Source organism: Bos taurus, chromosome 4 (genome assembly GCF_002263795.3).
Source record: "Bos taurus isolate L1 Dominette 01449 registration number 42190680 breed Hereford chromosome 4, ARS-UCD2.0, whole genome shotgun sequence".
Classification (NCBI taxonomy): Eukaryota; Metazoa; Chordata; class Mammalia; order Artiodactyla; family Bovidae; genus Bos; species Bos taurus.
This window is the reverse complement of record NC_037331.1, coordinates 37,772,950-37,793,266: the sequence shown is the minus strand read 5'-3', so window position 1 is coordinate 37,793,266 and position 20,317 is coordinate 37,772,950. Positions and strand designations below refer to the sequence as shown.

The 20,317-nt window shown below is 35.7% G+C and overlaps 1 protein-coding gene across 1 annotated transcript in view; it reads right to left on the bottom strand.

Moving 5' to 3' along the window:
* Positions 1 to 20,317, bottom strand: part of PCLO (piccolo presynaptic cytomatrix protein) — a 392,120-nt gene that overhangs the window by 49,110 nt on the left and 322,693 nt on the right. The window contains exons 17-20 of the mRNA XM_024991035.2: positions 12,776 to 12,869; positions 11,483 to 11,554; positions 9,730 to 9,910; positions 7,926 to 8,120 (exon numbers count right to left, since the gene is read on the bottom strand). Of these exons, the coding sequence (XP_024846803.1) occupies positions 7,926 to 8,120; positions 9,730 to 9,910; positions 11,483 to 11,554; positions 12,776 to 12,869 (542 nt within the window). The remainder of the gene's footprint in view (positions 1 to 7,925; positions 8,121 to 9,729; positions 9,911 to 11,482; positions 11,555 to 12,775; positions 12,870 to 20,317) is intronic.

Here is a 20,317-nt window from a genome sequence, read left to right as displayed (position 1 = left end):
CTTATTTGAAAAGATTTATTATTATTGATATTTCATCCTTTTAATTTCTCTAAACTTTTGCAGAGTTTGTTCACTCAGAACTTCACAGCTTTAGAGGAATAAGGTCATAAAAATTTGCTTGTCTCTTCTAGTTTTGTTTCTTTTTTTAAAAATCTACTTTATGTTACACAGAAACTCAGAGTAAATAATGAAATTTGGCAGGCATAAAATACTGCAAATTCTTCCCCAGATGGATTTCCTCTACATAAAGTCTCTTCATTTTCTTGTACATTAATAGTTGGATGGAGCCAAAGTAGCTATTTAAGAAATGTCAGTAGCAATGACAATGCTTCACAACAAATTAAAAGTATAGAAAGAATATATATATTGCTATACAGAAAGAAATTTGACTTGTTCAGTGTTAAAAAAATACACTTTCTCTCCCTCTTTAGATTCCAAGCTCATTTCACATAGTCAGATATGACCTGTGTGTGTAACTGAATAACTTTGCTGTATACCAGAAACTAACATAACATTGTAAATTAATTATACTTCAAAAATTTTTAAATAAAAATAAAAGCTATAAGAACTCTGAAAAAAAAAATTACCTGCAAGAAATTAAAAAAATGCAGTTTTTAGTTTGAAATCTCTCAATGAGAAAAAGTTGATTTTGCTTCTGTGTTTAGAATAAAGCAAAATTTATTCTATTGTCTTTCTCATGTTTAAAAATAGACACCTACCTCCTAACTTTCATCAAACATTTTCTTCTTAAAAGTTTATCTGTTCTTGATTGATTTGTAATATTATTTTGATTTGTTTCTGTTCAAATTATCAACTAACTTATTTTTCAGTATTTTAAAACACATTGAGGTATAAAGCTATGGTTATATCTACATTATTCCTAATTATGCATGTAAAAACCTCAGTACCCTAATCAAATATTGCTGATATGTTTTCATTTAATATCCAAAAGTGTTTATTTGGTACCTCAATAACTGAAATATATATTTACACATTCAACAAAGTAATAAAATAAAAAAGGCTACTTTTTACAGTCTGACTCATTATATGTAAAGATTCCTTCCCCCTATCCCATCCTCATTTCCCTCTCCTCCCCAAAGATTATCTTGCATAACAAGAATGGGTGGAATATCATGTTTTATATAATATACTCAGATGAAAAGTGGAAAAAAAATCAAGTATCAAGTAATTCATGGATAGATATCTGGAATTAGGCAACATTGGTAAGTAGCTACCTAGTGCCTTTGGCATTCCTCTGCCTCTCCCCTGGTTCCACGACGCCTCCTACCTACCCGGGTAATACGTTCCCAGCCCCAAGCTCTGATTGTACCCTCTGTTCAGGATCTTGTACTGTGTTCCCATTAGCCTTTTTATGCTCCATGCTTCTCATTTCTTTCCTCCATCAGCATTTACTTGCCTGTCTCATTTCCTCAGGGTCCTGTTCTCTGCTGGTAATTTGATAAATTACCTTTTTGAAAATAAATTTGCTCAAACCTAAAGTAAAATAATTTGCATTTTAAAAACTTAGGTTCATCCAAGGTATACCACGTGTCAGGGGTGGACAAGGTGTGGTCCTCAGCTCATCTGCCATGGGCCCGTCTAAGGACCAGGATACAGGAGGATGCTGTTTGTGAAAAAGACAGGCCCGAGGCATGGTGGAAGTTAGGCCCCTGAATTTCAACTTCATGGTTGAGTGAGAACGGCTCCAATGACTCAGAGGAGAGGTAGAAGACATTCCAGACCAAGAGAACAGCCAGCTGAAGGCTGGGTGAGGCAGGCAGGTCTGTGGCGTTCAGCATGACTATATTACAAAGACGGGGAGACGGGAAGAGCCTGGAGACCAGGCCAAAGAAGAAGGCAGGGCACAGATCCAGAGGGCCTTCTGAGCCAGGCTGGGCCTGCCACACAGTGATGGAGCCACCAAAGGGCTGGGGTAAGGGGGTAATCAACGTGCATTCTCGAAAGAATGTCCCGAGTGCCCACTGTGAACATCAGAGCGCCTGGACCACCAGGTGGGAATCTGTGGCCTCGAAATGACTGGGTGGCCCGACCAGGACAGCCGTAATGGGCTGGAATTTAAGAATACTGATGAACACAGGAAACAGATTGAATTCATGGAATTGGGCATAGGGTCATCCGTTACATCGTGACGCGTTAATTTCTTTATCATTTATTGGCACTGTCAACAGAATACTGTAAACAAGATCATTTTGTATGCGGGTAAGTCGGCGAGGTTCCCTAGCTATGGTTTTCTACCATGAGTTGATATATAGATAGATATAGACACATATAGATATATAGACAGATGAATGTTGTACACAACTTTGCATGGTTACTGAGTGTCAGTAAAAATTGTAAAAAAAAAAAAAAAAACCACCCATTTATAATAAAAGTGAGGATGTGCTAAAAAAAAAAAAAACTTAGGTTAACTTTGTTAAAAGACATGTCATAAATAGCATTTAAGGGACTTTGGCATGTTAAAAATTAGGCCTTTCTCTTCTTGGATCATATGTTAATAGTCCTGCTCAATCAAACAGGCCCATGGTTAGATCATGTGACAAAGGCACCACAATGCTGAAGCCAAGTTTGATACTTAGGCCAGTAGGTCTTACTATTCATGTCAGATGAAATGAATATGTAAGTCCTCGGTATGAACCAGTAATTCTTTACATGGATGGCTTGATGAACTCATGGTTGCTACCAGAAAAAGGCAAAAGTATCCAATGATGACAGGTCAGTGAATCACCTTTGGTAAGGAAGGTCCATCCACAAGAGGCAGCGTCATATGATCAGAGCTATATATTTACTGTCTGTGACTCTGCATGTACAGCAGAGATGTTTCTGGCAATAATGTTAAATGATTATAGAGTTTTGAAAATGCATAATCAATCATTCTAAGAAAATACGGAAAACTCTTAAAAAACACAAAGCTTTAGAAGAACATTTTGATTTTCACAAACAACATCAAAAGAAAACCCTTGCCCCAAGAGAAATAGGCCGAAAAATTTGAAAGCTGAAATCCAATTTGATTCTCTTCGATTGCTATTGGCTACTTACTTGCTGTGTTCATATCAGCACAGTTTGTTTTCTTTTCACTTTATACTATCCCAAGTTTTATTTTTAAAGCTCTTCTCTTCTGCCTTTCTTTCTTATTTTTGCACAAACAAAGTAAACTGAAGAATATAAAGTCTGTTTTTATTAACCTCTTGCATACATTCCAGATGATTTCACCTCCAAATGATCTCATTCTGATTTCTTTTCTGATCTTCACTTTCCTTTAGGACCCTTTCCTTTCCAGAAACACAGAATGCCAAATTCCTTCTGACCAAAAGTGACCATCTACTTCTGGCCAGAACCGAATGGACCACTGATCGGCTGCTGCCCTTGTAACCAACACTTCCCTCCACTCCCAGCGCCCACCCTGTTTCCCAACCCAGCCGCCCACTACCACTCGCCCGAGGGCGCAGGTCTCAAAGAGAGGTGGCTTAGTCAGAGTTCACCATGGCAACAAGGAAAGGAAACTCTTATTTGACAGGTACTGCAAAGGAGCCTTATGGAAAGTGGAGTTTCCAGCAGCGGTCTGTGGAAGTAGCTTCAGGCTTTTCTCCTGAATTCAGCCACAGCAAGGGACCCTCAATCACAGTTCCCTCACACAACTCAGTCAATGATTTCTCTTCTCAGCTAGCGTCTCCAAGCTGTCCCAGCAGTTCTTACTGCCCAAGGTGGAGAGATATTTCTACCCATCCTTTATCAGTGTTTCTAAACTTCAAGCTCACTTAAAAATCTCAGCATCACACAAAAATAGCTCAGGAATTAAAAAATATCCCTACAATGTAATATATTCAATAGAAACTAAAGTTAATTTTCAAGGTTTTAAGAATTTTTGTTTTAGTTTTGGTATGGTTTTAAAAAACAACCTATTTTTAAAACTCTCTTCCCAGGTTGGTGTTACCTTCTAAAATGGCCAGGCCTGTATTCAACCAAACCAACTGGCTTGGAAAAAAAACATCTCCAGGGATTTCTAAATACAAACAGAGAGTTGTTTAGGTATCAGGATGAGCTGGCACAATCTGTCTAGTCCTTCCTTTCAGGTTTCCTAGCATGCAACTAAACCCCGGAGGGAGAGAAAAAGTTCCTCCTGGCTCACTCTGTAGTTCATACTTGACCCATATTTTATGCTACTTCAAGCAGAAATCTGCTGAGAAGCTCACAAAAAATATGTGAAAAGCTCTTTAGGGACAATTTCGCCATCCTTGATAGAAATGACTACAGATGTGCACACAGCCTCCTCTGCAGAGACTGCTTACTGCTGCACTCGGCTTGTGCAGTGAGAAGGTTTTATTTTCCTGGTTGGTGGCAGCTTAATTATCAGCCTTCAGAAAAGAGGATCAAGTAGGTAAGCAAGTCTAAATTGTATTCCGCCATCATTTCTAGCAACCTCTAATCACTGGTAAGGACTTGAGTGTAAATAGAAAATAAGCAAATGACCATGGTTTTTAGTGAAATCAGGAGAGTGGATTACAAAGGAGCCAATGTATTTAAAAAGCAAAAGCTTAGGCACAGTTATAAGACCAGGGTTAGACTGCCGATTCTGACAATTTCTAGCCAAAGTGCTCTTTATCAGTTATGTCGCCCCCTGACTCTCCAACGGCTCACTCAGAAAACAGAAATGAGAATATCTGCAATGAATCCCTCATCTACTAGGCGTGATAAAATGAGAAAATGGGTGATGAAGCACTTTTTACGTGAAGAACTACTGCAAATATAGGAGAATATTCATTCGAGCATTATTCAAAGAAAGAGAAACACGTTTTGCTAAAAATTTTAAAACCCATATCTAAAAAAACCTCAGACAAAGTATCATATAGAAATACTTACATCAAGATAATTAAAAATGGAATGAAATAAGGGAAGCATTTGACGACTGTGACATTTGTAATTATGAAATATTTGCAGTAAGAAAATGAAGTAAGAAATCAATTGACTTATTTTTTTGATTAAGAAAAGGCGAGAGGTGGAATTGTAAGTACTCTTGGAAGGTACTAGTAAGGCTAACTAGAAATGGGAAATTGTCCTTTGGTGATAATCTATAAACTGGGTTGAATAAATGTATATTCAGGATTATCTTTTAATATTTAAGCTGTTTCCTTAAATCCCTGCTAATTCAAGAAATATCATAGTTCAAGTCCTTTGTACTGCCACACAAATCTTCCACTGCTCCTAAATATTGATTAGTTGGGACAAAGGAATATACAATTTTTAAGTTTTCTGAGAATAAAAAGAAATGCAAAAAGAAAAGTATGAGGCCTAATTTTAGTTTTGTGGGAAGTACAGAATAATAAAATCAAGTGTTTTAAGGCTGGAAGGGACTTAAGGACAGATAACTTATTTTTTTTTAAACCTTTCTTTGATATATGTTTTTGATTACAATGAAGATCATTTAATAATCACCCTGGTTCCCTGTAACTGTCAGTGAGTGGCATTCTTTCTTGGGGAAAATCTTACAAATGTTGAGGTCAAGTTAGGAACGGATATTAACTTGGCTTTCCTTCCTAACAGAGCCTGTGGAATCAAGTCCAGGTCTTCCTCTATCCAGAAAGCTGAGCAGATTGTGAAGTTAATCAGACGTGGGAGAAAGAAAGAGTGGAAGCATTGACTAGAATAGCCGAACCCCATCATTTATTTACATGTTTATGTAAGCTCTGGTATGTTTATTTGGTAACAATTCCCCATCTATCTTATAATGTTTCCAACATGAAACTTTGTCCTGCAACCCAATATGCTATCATTATAGCTCTCACTAGCAACGAAGCAGAAACTCTGAATTCTCTATTGCAAGGAATCAAATGAGAAAGCAAAAACTGACACACTCATTTTAAACTGTATCATATAACAATCGCTCAGAACCCAGCAGGTTATGAATGAAATAAATATACTTTATTTATTACACAGGCACTTGTATATTCACATGCCCAACATAACTGATACACTTGACAACTACGGAAACATGAATGGAAAATGTGTTTGTAGGATCAAGAGAGAACTGTTACCACGTAAAGGTGAATGAATGCATTAACATTTTTCCTTTACTTTCCTCTAGGAATTTCCAAAATTCACTGAATTTTTTAAAAAGTTACACTTAAAATAATATTCAACAAAAGCTTATCTACATTCCAACTGGTATGCTAATTCAAATTGTGAGTGGTTTAAATTTTTATCACAATGCAACATATTGATAGTCATGCTTGAACAGATTAGGTTAGTAGCATGCATTCCATTCTGCAATATGAATACTGTTAATCTATTTCCCAACAAAAGTCAAAAGATGCTCAGTGCATAGAAAAATACAAATCACTATAATCAATATATTATGAAACTGATCTTGGGACTTACACGGTGATGATGAAGTCCTGAAATGCCATGCCCACAAAAGCACATTAAAAAGTGGATAAACATACTTCATCAGACAATTTCTAAAAATTAAAAGATGAAGGCCTTAAATCTGGGGGATGTTCTCGCTGTGTACTTTGAATAGCGCCTTTCTGCTCACCTCCTTCTGGCTTGACTGGTCCATCAGACATCACCTTCCTGAGGGCTAGCTGGCTTTGGTCTTGGTTGCCATTGGCTGGTGGAGGCAGATTATCAGACTGAGTTCTTTGAATGGGGAAGACTCCTGCTATGCTGTGTCTGTGCTGCTTCCTGGCATGATTAGACTGACCGCTTTTATGTGCTGCTGTGGCAGTGTGGGTGAAATGGAAACTCAGAGTATGTATCCTCAGATGGAACCAGCTTGAATGTCATTCATGCAAACATAAGTGATGTTTTGCTCTACTGAAATTAAGTTGTGTTTTCAAATGCCGAAATGACATCACATGCACAGCACTAAAGGGGGTTAAAACTGGCTGTTTCTTTGGAAATGATGATTTTGGGAGATGGGGAGAACATTCATTTATCTCCATTGTTTGGCTGATGCCTTTTGGAAGTAACTGTGCCCCGGCATTTTCAAAGTCTCTGTACTTACTAAGTTCTTGTATCATTGTTATCAACTGAAATTACAGCCGTTAAGATGGGTGATTTGTTATGCTTTAGTTGATATCTTGACTTCAAAGGATTTCCAATGGTTAAAAAAAGAATAACCCTATAAATTTTCTGGAATCATAAACAAAGTGTGATCCAACTGAATGGGCCCAACTGTGCTCCTTAATGAGGCGATGACATAGTCTCATCACATATGCTTGTACATATATTAATACTATGTACTTTTGAGAATATAAGAAACATGATTTTCTTCATAGATTTTTTTTCACAAGTCTAGAAAGTTTCTCACACAGAAATCTTCATCATTTCACACGCACAATTTCTTAAACTTTTTAAGATTGATACGTCTTTTCCATTTCTCCTAGGTTCTAGAAGTTGACTATTGGTCACATTACTCTCTGTCTAAAATTGTTTAGTGTTTTTCAGAGGCGAGAATCTCATTGCTAGTCTGCTCCAAACAGTTGTGTGTATGTGCTTTTTTTTTTTTTGATGTAATGCCTGGAAAGTTGGCAGTCACTTGTGCTTATAATTTCTGTATTCTAAAGGCTATTTACAGGCACACAAAAAGGACACATGACATGGCTTTGCCTGCAAACATCACAGACACAGCTCCCAAATACAATGAGCCAGGTTGGACGGATGGCAGAGACAAAGGAGAAACAGCCAGTTTTATTTTTGGTCTACGTAAACAAACAAAAAAAAAAAACAAAAAACTAAATAAGAAAGAGCATATTTATGTATTGATTCTGTCCTACACAGACAAAGGGACAGAGAACAGAGGGAGAAGGGAAAGCCAAAAACAAAGCAAATGGGGGAAGACAGCAGGAAAGAAAGGCAACAGATGAACACCAAGCTGCCATGCTGAGGAATTTATTTGCGTCTTTTACTTGGTTGAAGGCGGAGTTGTTGCACAGCGGCTTCGGCAGCGGCTATAGCAGCCCCTGCATCTTCCAGGTGGGTCTGAGTGACGCTGGTTTTGCTTTGACTGCGAGATGGTCCGTGAGAGCGGAGATGGCCTTCGGATGAGGATTTCGAGCTACCGGGACTACTATGGGATTTCTCAATGGTGGGAACCTGCATGTCTGGTTACAAAAAGGTAAAACACGAGTTAAAGTTGCTCCAGCGTTCCTCTTGTCAAGCTTGGCTCACACAATTTGAAACTGTCTAAGATTGATGTTAATTCTGTTTGTTTTTTGGCTCATCTGTGCAACTGCTCACCATACAGCAATGTGACTCAACATTTGGGAGACAGTTTTTGGGAAGAAAGACAAGAGGACGATAATCTTGGGAAGAGAGGTTTGAGAAGAGGAATGCATTCGAAAGTAGTCTCATGTAAATGAATATACTGACTTATAATTTTACCAAGGAACTCTGCTAATTCTAGCGGAGACCAGGGAAGAAGCAATAGGCTAACACTGCCGCAGGAGGAGTTTTAAGTAAAAAAGATAGTTAATTCCTGGAGGAAGGGTTGTGAATCACTGGGACACTTGGAAGTGGAGATGGTATTATCATCATCTCAGGTGATTTTAAAGAATGTACATATAAGATCACACATTTGCTATGGCAGCTATACAGAGAGAGAGAGGTCTTTATATTGATCATCTTTCAGAATGGCAATCAGGGCAGAGTTAATCTGGCTACATGGAATCCAGAAATGATAAATAAAATTCATAAGTAATCTATAGCATATATTGTAATCAGTGGTTTATCATATTAACTCAGTGGCCTTTGGACATAATCTCAGCTTTCCATCTTGTAGAACATTTGTATTTCTGACCCAAATTGCAAAAAAACACTTTTCAATTATGCTGTACTTCCTGAGAAGGGGCAAAAAAGGAAGGAATACTCAGATCCAATATAAAAATTTTTATTTATTATTTATGAATAGCTCAGCATATCCTGGAAAGATACTCCATGGTTATCTCATACAAGCAGTAAATCAGTTTATGATGAAGATTAATGCTGTGTTGTAGGATAACTGGTTACTGAACTTCCCAATGGAAAAGTTCATTCAAATGAGAAAACTGTGCATACTGCCAAACCCAGTGTATGATGCTGCAATTTAAAAAATAATAGTTAAAAAAATCATAGAATTCATTTGAATCCACTATTTAGGAAAGATTTAAGTAATTTTCAGCATACCAATTGTTTTGATGACCTAAGGAAAACATTTTTGATATAATTAAAAAAGCAAAATGCAAAGTTGTATGTGTCCTTATATTACATTTATAATGAATAAGAATGTATGTATGAAAAATAGGGATATAAGCAATTAGAAGAAATATGCAAAAATGATAATGATGATTACATCTAGTCAACATACTGCTGAGGATTTTTATGTTTTCTTTATGAGATATCCCAAAACATTTTATAAAATCATATTATCCTGGATCTTGAGAACTGGAAAAGACCCAATAGCTTATATAATGCAACCTTCTCCATTTTACAGATTCAAAAACAGAGAACCAGAGTGGTGAAGATCACAAAGGCATCAACTTAATTATGGGCTGATCTGAGACTAAAGTCCATTTCTCCAGATTCCATACCCATCATTCTTTGCATGATATTATATTAAATATTTCCTGGTAGAACCCAACCTTTCAAAAAATATTAAATATACAGACACTTATATTCAGAAAGATACTGAGTGAACAAATAGACAAAAGTTTTGCTATTTGAAATATTTCCTACCCTTGGATGGGTCAGGGAAGATACCATGGCTTCTGCTTTTGATGACAGATGGCTTTGGGGACTGCTGGCTGCTCTGGCTGGAATGGGACTTGCCATGATCAATGCTTTCAGTCTGTTCTTTGAGCGGATACCACCTAGGCGTGTTATCAAGGTGAGATGTGCTAGATAAATCAATCAGTACCTGAAAAAAAATGCAGTAAGTGAATTAAATTTATGGATTAATCTATAATTCGTTAATTTTTCCTGCATACTGAAATTTATTCAAGGACATAAGTCAAGGATATAGTATATCTTTTAGGATGATGAGATGAAATTTTTTTCATTTTTCAGTTTTCCTCATTTTTCTTCATCCATGACATTGGGAACCATGTCTTGTGCATATTAAATGCTTTACAAATGTTTGGTTAAATTGAACCGTATTACATCTCTGACTATTAATTAAATTGTTTGGAGATGATGCAAAAAGAGAGATTACAAGTCAGTTTCTTTATGAAATAAAGTTTTCTTTTGTTGAATGGACATGTTCTAGTCCTAAACTTGGCTAGCAGTTTTCTGGAGATTGTTTAATTTTAGTTACCAGAGGGACAAAATGAAAAAGAATGGTTAGTTTTCAATTATTAACTTATTCCATCTATTTTAAAATATATCAGTTCACATTTGGAACAGGGATATGACCAACAATTTATGAAAAGAAAGCACTGCATCATGGTTTAATTGGCAATGTTTTCTTTTTCTTAGTGGCACATAAACAATGGTGCACTTTGCAGTAGTTGGCATCTTAAATTTGATCAATATAAAAGAAATGAAACCAGAACAATGGATATATGCCTTAGGTTTATGTGAACAATAAATTATCAGGACTTCAGTAAATCAGCTTTTTGAAATAGGATCATAAATCAGATATAACAGTACATTCTAGAGTAGTCCTATCTAAAACCAAGATTAGCCCAAGTGGCTATTTCACATGGAGCCTGCAGGTGAAGTTCAAATGGGAAAGAGGTACAGATGGAGGAACCAAACATGACCTCGTGTCACTTAAGACCGTGCAACTGTTTTCTACTGTTTCTATCAAAAGGATATCATATTTTCTAGGTATTATACATTTTTGGAGAGGATTTATTTTTTAACAATAATTCATAACTTCTGCTTTACGCAAAGATCACTAAACAAAAATATGTATTTTTATTTTAAAAAATTATAGATGAAAAAAAGTAACAAGATCTGACCATCCTGCCAGATTTCATAATTAGGTTACATTCCTTGTGATTTACAAAAAATTTGTTTTTATTGTTTTCTTCTATTTCTAGCTTTGCTTCTTAAAATATTTTGAGATTTTTCTGTGAGACACTTAAATAAGAATATAAAATGTCATCAAGTCATTCATACATGCAATGAGGAACAGCAATTAAATAACCTCAAAATGCATTTGAAAAAATTCAGCTCATTTTATAATAAATTTATCCCATATCTTTAACATAGTCATTTGGATTCACAACATGATTATATAACTTTCTATCAAACAATTAATATTTCACTTTGAAAACTAATTATAAAGTACATTAAGTGGTAAAGTGAAAATTATTTCTCCAAATATTCATCTATTCAAGGAGTCAGTTTGAAAATAAATTATATTCACCAAAGAATTTTATCCAGAAATAGTTATTTTACACATTTAAGAAATTTCCTTTCCATCAATATTTAAATAAAGGCTTATAATGAAGCAAATGAAAAATAAAAGAAATCATAGGCTCACCTCACCAAGAAAGTCATTGGAAGAAAATCTATCATAATCCCAGACTGTCACCTCCAGTGTTTTCTTCTTGAGCTACAGTTCAAATCAAAGTGTTATTAACGTCATTTTCATCATAAATTTTCATTATACTCATATAACAGAGCCTTTTATTTTTATTCCTTGTACTCTATTTATGTAAAATAGTTTTAATTTTATCTAAAACTGTATACTTACATTAAATATTATGTAAACTGTCAATCATTTTGCAGTCCAACCGAGTGTTTGATCATAAGGTACCTCACTGTTTTGCAAACAAAAGGGTGATTTTTACTTATTTCCTGTTATTCTACCCCCTCCCATTATTAAAAGTACAAAGCAGAATCTATATATACTCTTTAACACATGAAATTCATAGGTCATAAAAATGTCTAGGTTATTTAGATAAAGCATTTGGATTTGTCTCAGTAAATTGCCAAAACACATTAGTAGCATTATCTTATTTTTGCAGGTGAATTTGACTTATTTTCAACTCAAGAACCCAGATTATAATTGATATCCAGCTTCAATTTCACAGTCAAATTAGAAATCTTCCAGAGGATAAATTAGAAATCTCACTTTGAAAGACAACTCATTCGTAAATTGTTTCCATGGATGTCTTCTTTCTATTTTATTTGTATTCTCTTCTCTCTTAATTCATCCTTATAAACCATCAGTTATTTTCTGTAAATCATGCATAGTTATGAAGATTTTCACAAACATATTGATGTAGTTTTGCCTAGAGTCATTCTGTTTCTGGTGATAACCCTTTACATTAGTTTTCTTCATGCTTTCTTTTGTACAATTCAGTTCCACAATGCCAGATCCTTATTAAGCCTCAATTTAGAGAAAAGACGATCTCCAAAATGTTGCCTGATGGGATAATTCATTTCAGTGTGTCCAGTTCTTTTGTATCTCTATACTGTTTATAAATGTCATGATGTGCCTAGCTGGAAATATTTTCCCTCAAAATATAATAGAGCCCATTCTACTTAAATATTTCATTTTGAAATAATCAATGGAAAATGTTTTACCAATCTTATTTACTGTGTTTATTTTTTTAGCTGTTTTGCCAAAATGTGCACATTTTCTTTCACCGTTCTTTGAACTGCACTCAGTTCCTTTTATGGCTACATTTCTTATATGTACTTTACCTATTTTTGTTGTTGTTGTTGTTTATATAGAAAAATTGATATAAATCACATTCTTTCAATAATTTTATCATCACTGTTTTTATATTAGCCTAAATCTGTCATATAGAAAATAATAGCTGCATACCTGTTCCATGGAGATACTTTTATAAATCACTGTTTGATTCCACTCAGGATTAAGACTTTTCTGAACGTATTTAGTCCTTCTCTTGTACTCAGCACTGAATTGGAAGAAAAGAAAAAGTTATCTTGATTATTCACCTTGACTGATGACTTCATAGTCAACCTGAAGGGCATGCAGACTTTTAAAGGTACTTTGTTGTGAATCACTATATAATCATCTCATCATACTAATGTCTTAAACCATATCTTAAGTTGAATGCACAATAACAATTTAAAAATATCTTGGAATACTTTAGTTTTATCTTCCCTAAGGTAAATTTTTTTTAAAGAAAAGCTTTTTGGTGTTCTAACTGTAATATAATTTTAGAAATCTTAATCTCTCCTGAATGTTTGAGATAATTACATGAAGTATACAGTAATGTCAATATATTCTTATCCCATAAATAATAATTTTGTATTTAACTTTCCAATAGTTTTGCAACTGATCATGTCAGCAAAGCCAAATGGTTTTTCAATTTTTTTCCATAAAAAACTATAATAACTGTATTGACTGAGGAAAGGATGAAAAATGGCAGTTGCTATAGCTGAGATCTCATGAACATTTGTTATATTTACAGTATATTCTGACACTTTTAGTAAAACAGTAATATAGTTATGAAACAATCCTAATTAAATATAAATTCTTGGTTTCTGTCAATACGTTGTTATAAATGATAAACCAAATCAAAACTTTTCTTTATTCATTATAACTTGGGGCATTTGAGTTTGTCCTTGACTCTTCCATGCCCTCTGATCAACAGTTAGAAGCTTATATTTTACATGTTTAAACATGAGTATTTTTAAAACTTATTTTAATTAAGTTTGACAAAACATCTATACTGAGCATCAATCAATGAAGTTGGAATCACTGCTATTTGCTATGAGCCAATGGCACTCACACAGACCAAACCTTTCTCTAATATTCACTGGCTTTTCCCTAATTTTTTGCCTGGAAAACAAACCTATTATGTTGGTACAAATGTAATTATGGCTTTGGACTATGAATTCTAAATAATTATCAGTAGGCTCAAATACATCTTTATTAATCAAAATAGGAACCATTACAATCAACACACTTTTGCCAACGAGAAGTTTGTTTATTCCTGTAGCATAAAAATCCATGCTTTGGAATTTGATGAACTCTTGGAAAACATTTTCTCCTCCTGCTGATTGTGGAAGCATTTCCCCTGCAAAAACTTGTCAAGATGCTTGAGAAGTGGTAGTCAGTTGGTGAGAGGTCAGGTGAATATGGAATATGAGGCAAAACTTTGTAGCTCAATTTGTTCAATTTTTGAAATGTTGGTTGTGCAACATGCTGTTGGGCATTGTGGCAGAGAATTGGGCCCTTTCTGTTGACCAATGTCGGCTGCAGGCATTGCAGCTTTTGGTGCATCTCATCGATTTACTAAGCATACTTCTCAGATGTAATGGTTTCATTGGGGTTCAGAAAGGGGCAGTCGATCAGCAGCAGACCACTGAACAGTGACCATGACCTTTGTTTAGTGCAAATTTGGCTTTGGGAAGTGTTTAGAGCTTCTTCTTGGTCCAGTCACTAAGCTGGTCATTGACGATTGTCATGTACAATCCATTTTTTGTTGCACATCACAATCCAATTAAGAAATGGTTTGTTGTGTGGAATAAGAGAAGAAGACATTTCTATTTATAATATATGTGCTCCTGAAATGAGTACAAGAGAAGATGACACTCCAAAATGGTGATTTTTTGATTTCTGGCCAGCTCATGAGGAACCCACTTTTTAAGCTTTTTCATCTTTCCAATTTGCTTCAAATACTGAATGACCATAGAATGGTTGACCCTGAGTTCTTTGGCAACATTCTGTGTAGCAGTAAGAAGATCAGCTTTGATGATGCTCTCAGTTGGTCGATGTCAACTTCTGATGGCTGGCCACTATGCTCATCTTCAAGGCTCTCGTCTCCTTGCACAACTTCTTGAACCACCACTGTACAATATGTTCACTAGCAGTTCCTGGGCCAAATGTATTGTTGATTTCGTGAGTTGTCTTTGCTACTTTATGACCCATTTTGAACTCAAATAAGAAAATTGCTTGAATTTGCTTTTTGTCTAACATCATTTCAATGTCTATAAAATGAATATAGACAGCAAGTAATAAGTCATTAGCAAAAAACATTAAGTGAGAAGTGTGCATTAAAATGATGTATCAGATCAGATCACATCAGATCAGTCTCTCAGTCGTGTCCGACTCTTTGCCACCCCATGAATTGCAGCACGCCAGGCCTCCCTGTCCATCACCAACTCCCGGAGTTCACTCACACTCACGTCCATCGAGTCAGTGATGCCATCCAGCCATCTCATCCTCTGTCGTCCCCTTCTCCTCTTGCCCCCAATCCCTCCCAGCATCAGAGTCTTTTCCAATGAGTCAACTCTTCGCGTGAAGTGGCCAAAGTACTGGAGTTTCAGCTTTAGCATCATTCCTTCCAAAGAAATCCTAGGGCTGATCTCCTTCAGAATGGACTGGTTGGATCTCCTTGCGGTCCAAGGGACTCTCAAGAGTCTTCTCTAACACCACAGTTCAAAAGCATCAATTCTTTGGTGCTCAGCCTTCTTCACAGTCCAACTCTCACATCCATACATGACCACAGGAAAAACCATAGCCTTGACTAGACAAACCTTTGTTGACAAAGTACTGTCTCTGCTTTTGAATACGTTATCTAAGTTGGTCATAACTTTCCTTCCAAGAAGTAAGCGTCTTTTAACTTCATGGCTGCAGTCACCATCTGCAGTGATTTTGGAGCCCAGAAAAATAAAGTCTGACACTGTTTCCACTGTTTCCCCATCTATTTCCCATGAAGTGATGGGACTGGATGCCATGATCTTTGTTTTCTGAATGCTGAGCTTTAAGCCAACTTTTTCACTCTCCACTTTCACTTTCATCAAGAGGCTTTGTAGTTCCTCTTCACTTTCTGCCATAAGGGTGGTGTCATCTGCATATCTGAGGTGATTGATATTTCTCCCAGCAATCTTGATTCCAGCTTGTGTTTCTTCCAGTCCAGCTTTTCTCATGATGTACTCTGCATATAAGTTAAATAAACAGGGTGACAATATACAGCCTTGATGTATTCCTTTTCCTATTTGGAACTAGTCTGTTGTTCCATGTCCAGTTCTAACTGTTGCTTCCTGACCTGCATACAAATTTCTCAAGAGGCAGATCAGATGGTCTGGTATTCCCATCTCTTTCAGAATGTTCCACAGTTTATTGTGATCCACACAGTCAAAGGCTTTGGCATAGTCAATAAAGCAGAAATAGATGTTTTTCTGGAACTCTCTTGCTTTTTCCATGATCCAGTGGATGTTGGCAATTTGATCTCTGGTTCCTCTGCTTTTTCTAAAACCAGCTTGAACATCAGGAAGTTCACGGTTCACATATTGCTGAAGCCTGGCTTGAAGAATTTTGAGCATTACTTTACTAGCGTGTGAGAACAACCATATTTATTCAGAATGTATTCCAATATCAGATGGCAAATTTCAACAATGCAAAAACTGCAATTACTTTTGCACCAACATAATATTTGTCTGGGGCCCTTTCCTGTGCCTGGAATTCATAAATTGCCGTTCCCTGAAAGTAGTGGATCTTCATCCTGGATCTGCAGTTCTATTCCCAGCAATGGACAACAGACTAACTCTTGTTATATTAATGGCCTCAAGTCTTGCTAAATTCTGGAATCTCTACTATTGTTCCCCAAACACTAGTTTATTCATTCTAGATAAAAATATTGAGAGTCAACTCCATTTCACCACTCACTTTTAGAGATATGTCTTACAGCCAAAGCTCAACATTCAGAAAACTAAGATCATGGCATCTGGTCCCATTACTTCATGGCAAATAGATGAGGAAACAGTGGAAACAGTGGCTGACTTTATTTTTCTGGGCTCCAAAATCACTTCAGATGGTGACTGCAGCCATGAAATTAAAAGACGCTTACCCCTTAGAAGAAAAGTTATGACCAACCTAGACAGCATATTAAAAAGTAGAGACATTACTTAGCCAACAAAGGTCTGTCTAGTCAAGGCTATGGTTTTTCCAGTGGTCATGTATGGATGTGAGAGTTGGACTATAAAGAAAGCCGAGCATTGAAGAATTGATGTTTTTGAATTGTGGTGTTGGAGAAGACTCTTGAGAGTCCCCTGGACTACAAGGACATCTGACCAGTCTATCCTAAAGGAGATCAATCCTGGGTGTTCATTGGAAGGACTGATGTTGAAGCTGAAACTCCAATAGTTTGGCCACCTGATGCGAAAAGCTGACCCATTTGAAAAGACCCTGATGCTGGGAAATTTGAGGGCAGGAGGAGAAATGGACAATAGAGGATGAGATGGTGGGATGGCATCACCGACTCGATGGACATGGGTTTGGGTGAACTCCGGGAGTTGGTGATGGACAGGGAGGCCTGGTGTGCTGCGGTTCATGAGGTCGCAAAGAGTCGGACATGACTAAGCGACTGAACTGAACTATAGCTAAATATCTTTTTTCTCCCTCTGGCTTTATTCTCTTTCTTATCGCATATACAAGGGCAATAATCTCGAACACTGATTGCCTGTTAGAATCACTCTGGGATCTGTGTTCCAACTGTGGGGGGTGGTGCAAACAATATGCATCCACATCTCCCTTCCCTTTACCCTTTATGAGAGTCTTATTTAATAGTCCTGGAGTGAGGCTTGAGCATCAGAATTTTTAAAATGACATGAGTAAATCTAATGTGTTGTCAAGATTGAGAACCAACTAGTTTATGTCTCCAAAGACTTTACATTTCAGCCACTGTGAACTGAATTCAATTTAAGAAATGAAGCAGTACTGTTCTCATTTTTAACCAACCTATTTGAATATACAAAAATAAGAACAGGATGTGACAATTTTGTCATTCAGCATAAAGTGCAAAGAATTCTGGGGAAATGAATAGGCAATGATTCAAAGACACACGAACTTTCACTGACTGTGGACAGAAAGTATATATTTTTATGTATCAGTTCAGTTCAGTTCAGTCGCTCAGTCGTGTCTGACTCTTTGCGACCCCATGAATTGCAGCACGCCAGGCCTCCCTGTCCATCACCAACTCCCGGAGTTCACTCACACTCACATCCATTAGTCAGTGATGCCATCCAGCCATCTCATCCTCTGTCGTCCCCTTCTTCTCCTGCCCCCAATCCCTCCCAGCATGAGTCTTTTCCAATGGGTCAACTCTTCGCATGAGGTGGCCAAAGCACTGGAGTTTCAGCTTTAGCATCATTCCTTCCAATTTTTATGTATATGTTTTAGACAAATCTGTCTAGTGAAGTTTATATACCCAAGTATTCAGAAAGTTCCACTTTGACTTATTCCAATTTTACTCTAGAGAATTCTCCCACATGTACCTAAAGAATTGTTCAAGAACATTCATTGCAATATTGTTTCTAATAGTATGTGAATAAGATAGGAAATACAGGCATTATAATATAATCATTCAATGAAATTTAAGAAGCAGTTAAATTGAATGAAAACACCTTGTATATCAACATATATAAATATTAAAAAAAATCTTTAGCAAATAATTTTTAGAAGAAAACCTAGAGTAGGTTATCAAGATATAAATTGAAATCACATGAAATAATACTATAAATTATTTACATCTATATGTATATATGTATGACAAACATGTTAATATCGTAAGACAGCATGGGATTTATGGATGTTACACTGTATTTAGTGGTTATCTCAGAAAAACAGGGGAATGGTTTCAGAGGGCTTCAGGAGTAGCTATAATATACTTTTTATTAAAAAAAAACCTGAAGCCAATATAGCAAAATATCAAGATTTGATAAAACTGGATATCAAGAACATAAGTACTTGTGACAGTATTTTCTATAATATTCAGTAAGTTTAAAATATTTTATAACAAAAATCAAAAATTATTTTAGCAAATTACATCCTTTTATATTTTATGATTTTGCTTTTAAAATTAAGGGTGATATAATAAGAATGAGTATGATCACTTTTCAGTTAATAGCCAACTTTGGTTGCTACTTTAGAATTCATGGCTAGTTCTCTAGTAGAATTAAAAAAAAGCACATTATAGTATGAGTTTTAAAGTTTCTGTTTTGGACTTAATTATCATAATGTGAGATCATGGGAAAAAACATATTAGGGATAAGATTCATAATACAGTGAACAGTGGTAAAAATGTTATTTTTTTCAAATCCTGAACAACTGAAAGCATATAATTTTAAAATAAGATTGAAGATGGAAACTAATGTCAAATGCAAACTCATGTATTTTTACTAAAATTCTAGATATGCCAACATATATTTAAAGCCAAAACTATTGAAATGTCTTCAAAAGATATATTAGTCACCATTTTTCCTTTATTTATAAATATTAACAATTGTAATAACATTTCACATGTATATTTTAGTAATTCTTTCACCAATATCTAGCAAAATTACTGAATGCCAACTTTGTGTCAGGAACTACGCTCTATAAAAATGTACAACTGCAAAACTTTTAATTGTATTGACACACCATTATATCATGAGAAACACTTTGTAAAGTCAGCACATTAAAATAATAACAGCTAACATTAATGAAAGGCTTTTTCACAGGCAGAGTCTAAGTGCTTTTCATGTGTTAAATTATTTAATCCTCAAAGCAACGCTGTGAGTCAGGTATTATTTATTATCTTATTTTATAGCTGATAAGAACTGAAGCTCAGAGGAATTAAGGCAAGCAGGTAAGGCTGCAGTTATTAATTCATAGGACAAGGTTTCAATAACAAGGAAACTGATTTCTTGCTCTTGAACATGGGCTATATGAACTCAGTTAATTAAGCCCATCATAAAATGTGACTAATCTATCAATTTTCTTAATTTTTCATTAGCTGAAGTGTCTAGTTTGTCTTATTTTAAAATCTAAAATTATACACCTCAAATTAAATATATATTTATACATATACAACATAAATTATTTACAGCATGTATATATAGACACATACTGAAAATCAGGACAGTTTTAGAGTTGCTTAGGGAAATAATGAATGGTATGTTGTAAGACAGTGTTGTGGAACTAAGGATAATTAGTATAAATATTAACTTTTGTCCAGATACAATCAGATATAACCCCAATTAGTTGGGGAAAATTTAGATGTTTAATTTACTAGACAATATAAGTTCGACTCTCCAGTTTGTATCCTTTGCCTTTAGGGTTAATGAAGGTAAACACACCTTACTCCTGATCTTGCCTCTACCAGCCCAGGTTGACTGGTGTAAATGCAAATGAAATCCTTTGCAATCTTTTCAAACTTGAATTTGCTGACGTGCAGAGAAGGCCACAAGGGTCACACAAAGCTTTGCCTTCATTGACCCTCGTCTTAGAGCTATCATGTACTGACTATTTGGGCAAAATGCCAATGGACTATGTTCTGACTTTACACAATTGGAAACTCCACAGTTCTCAGCACCATATCAAAATCTGTGGATTTACAAGTTGAAGGTGGCCAGG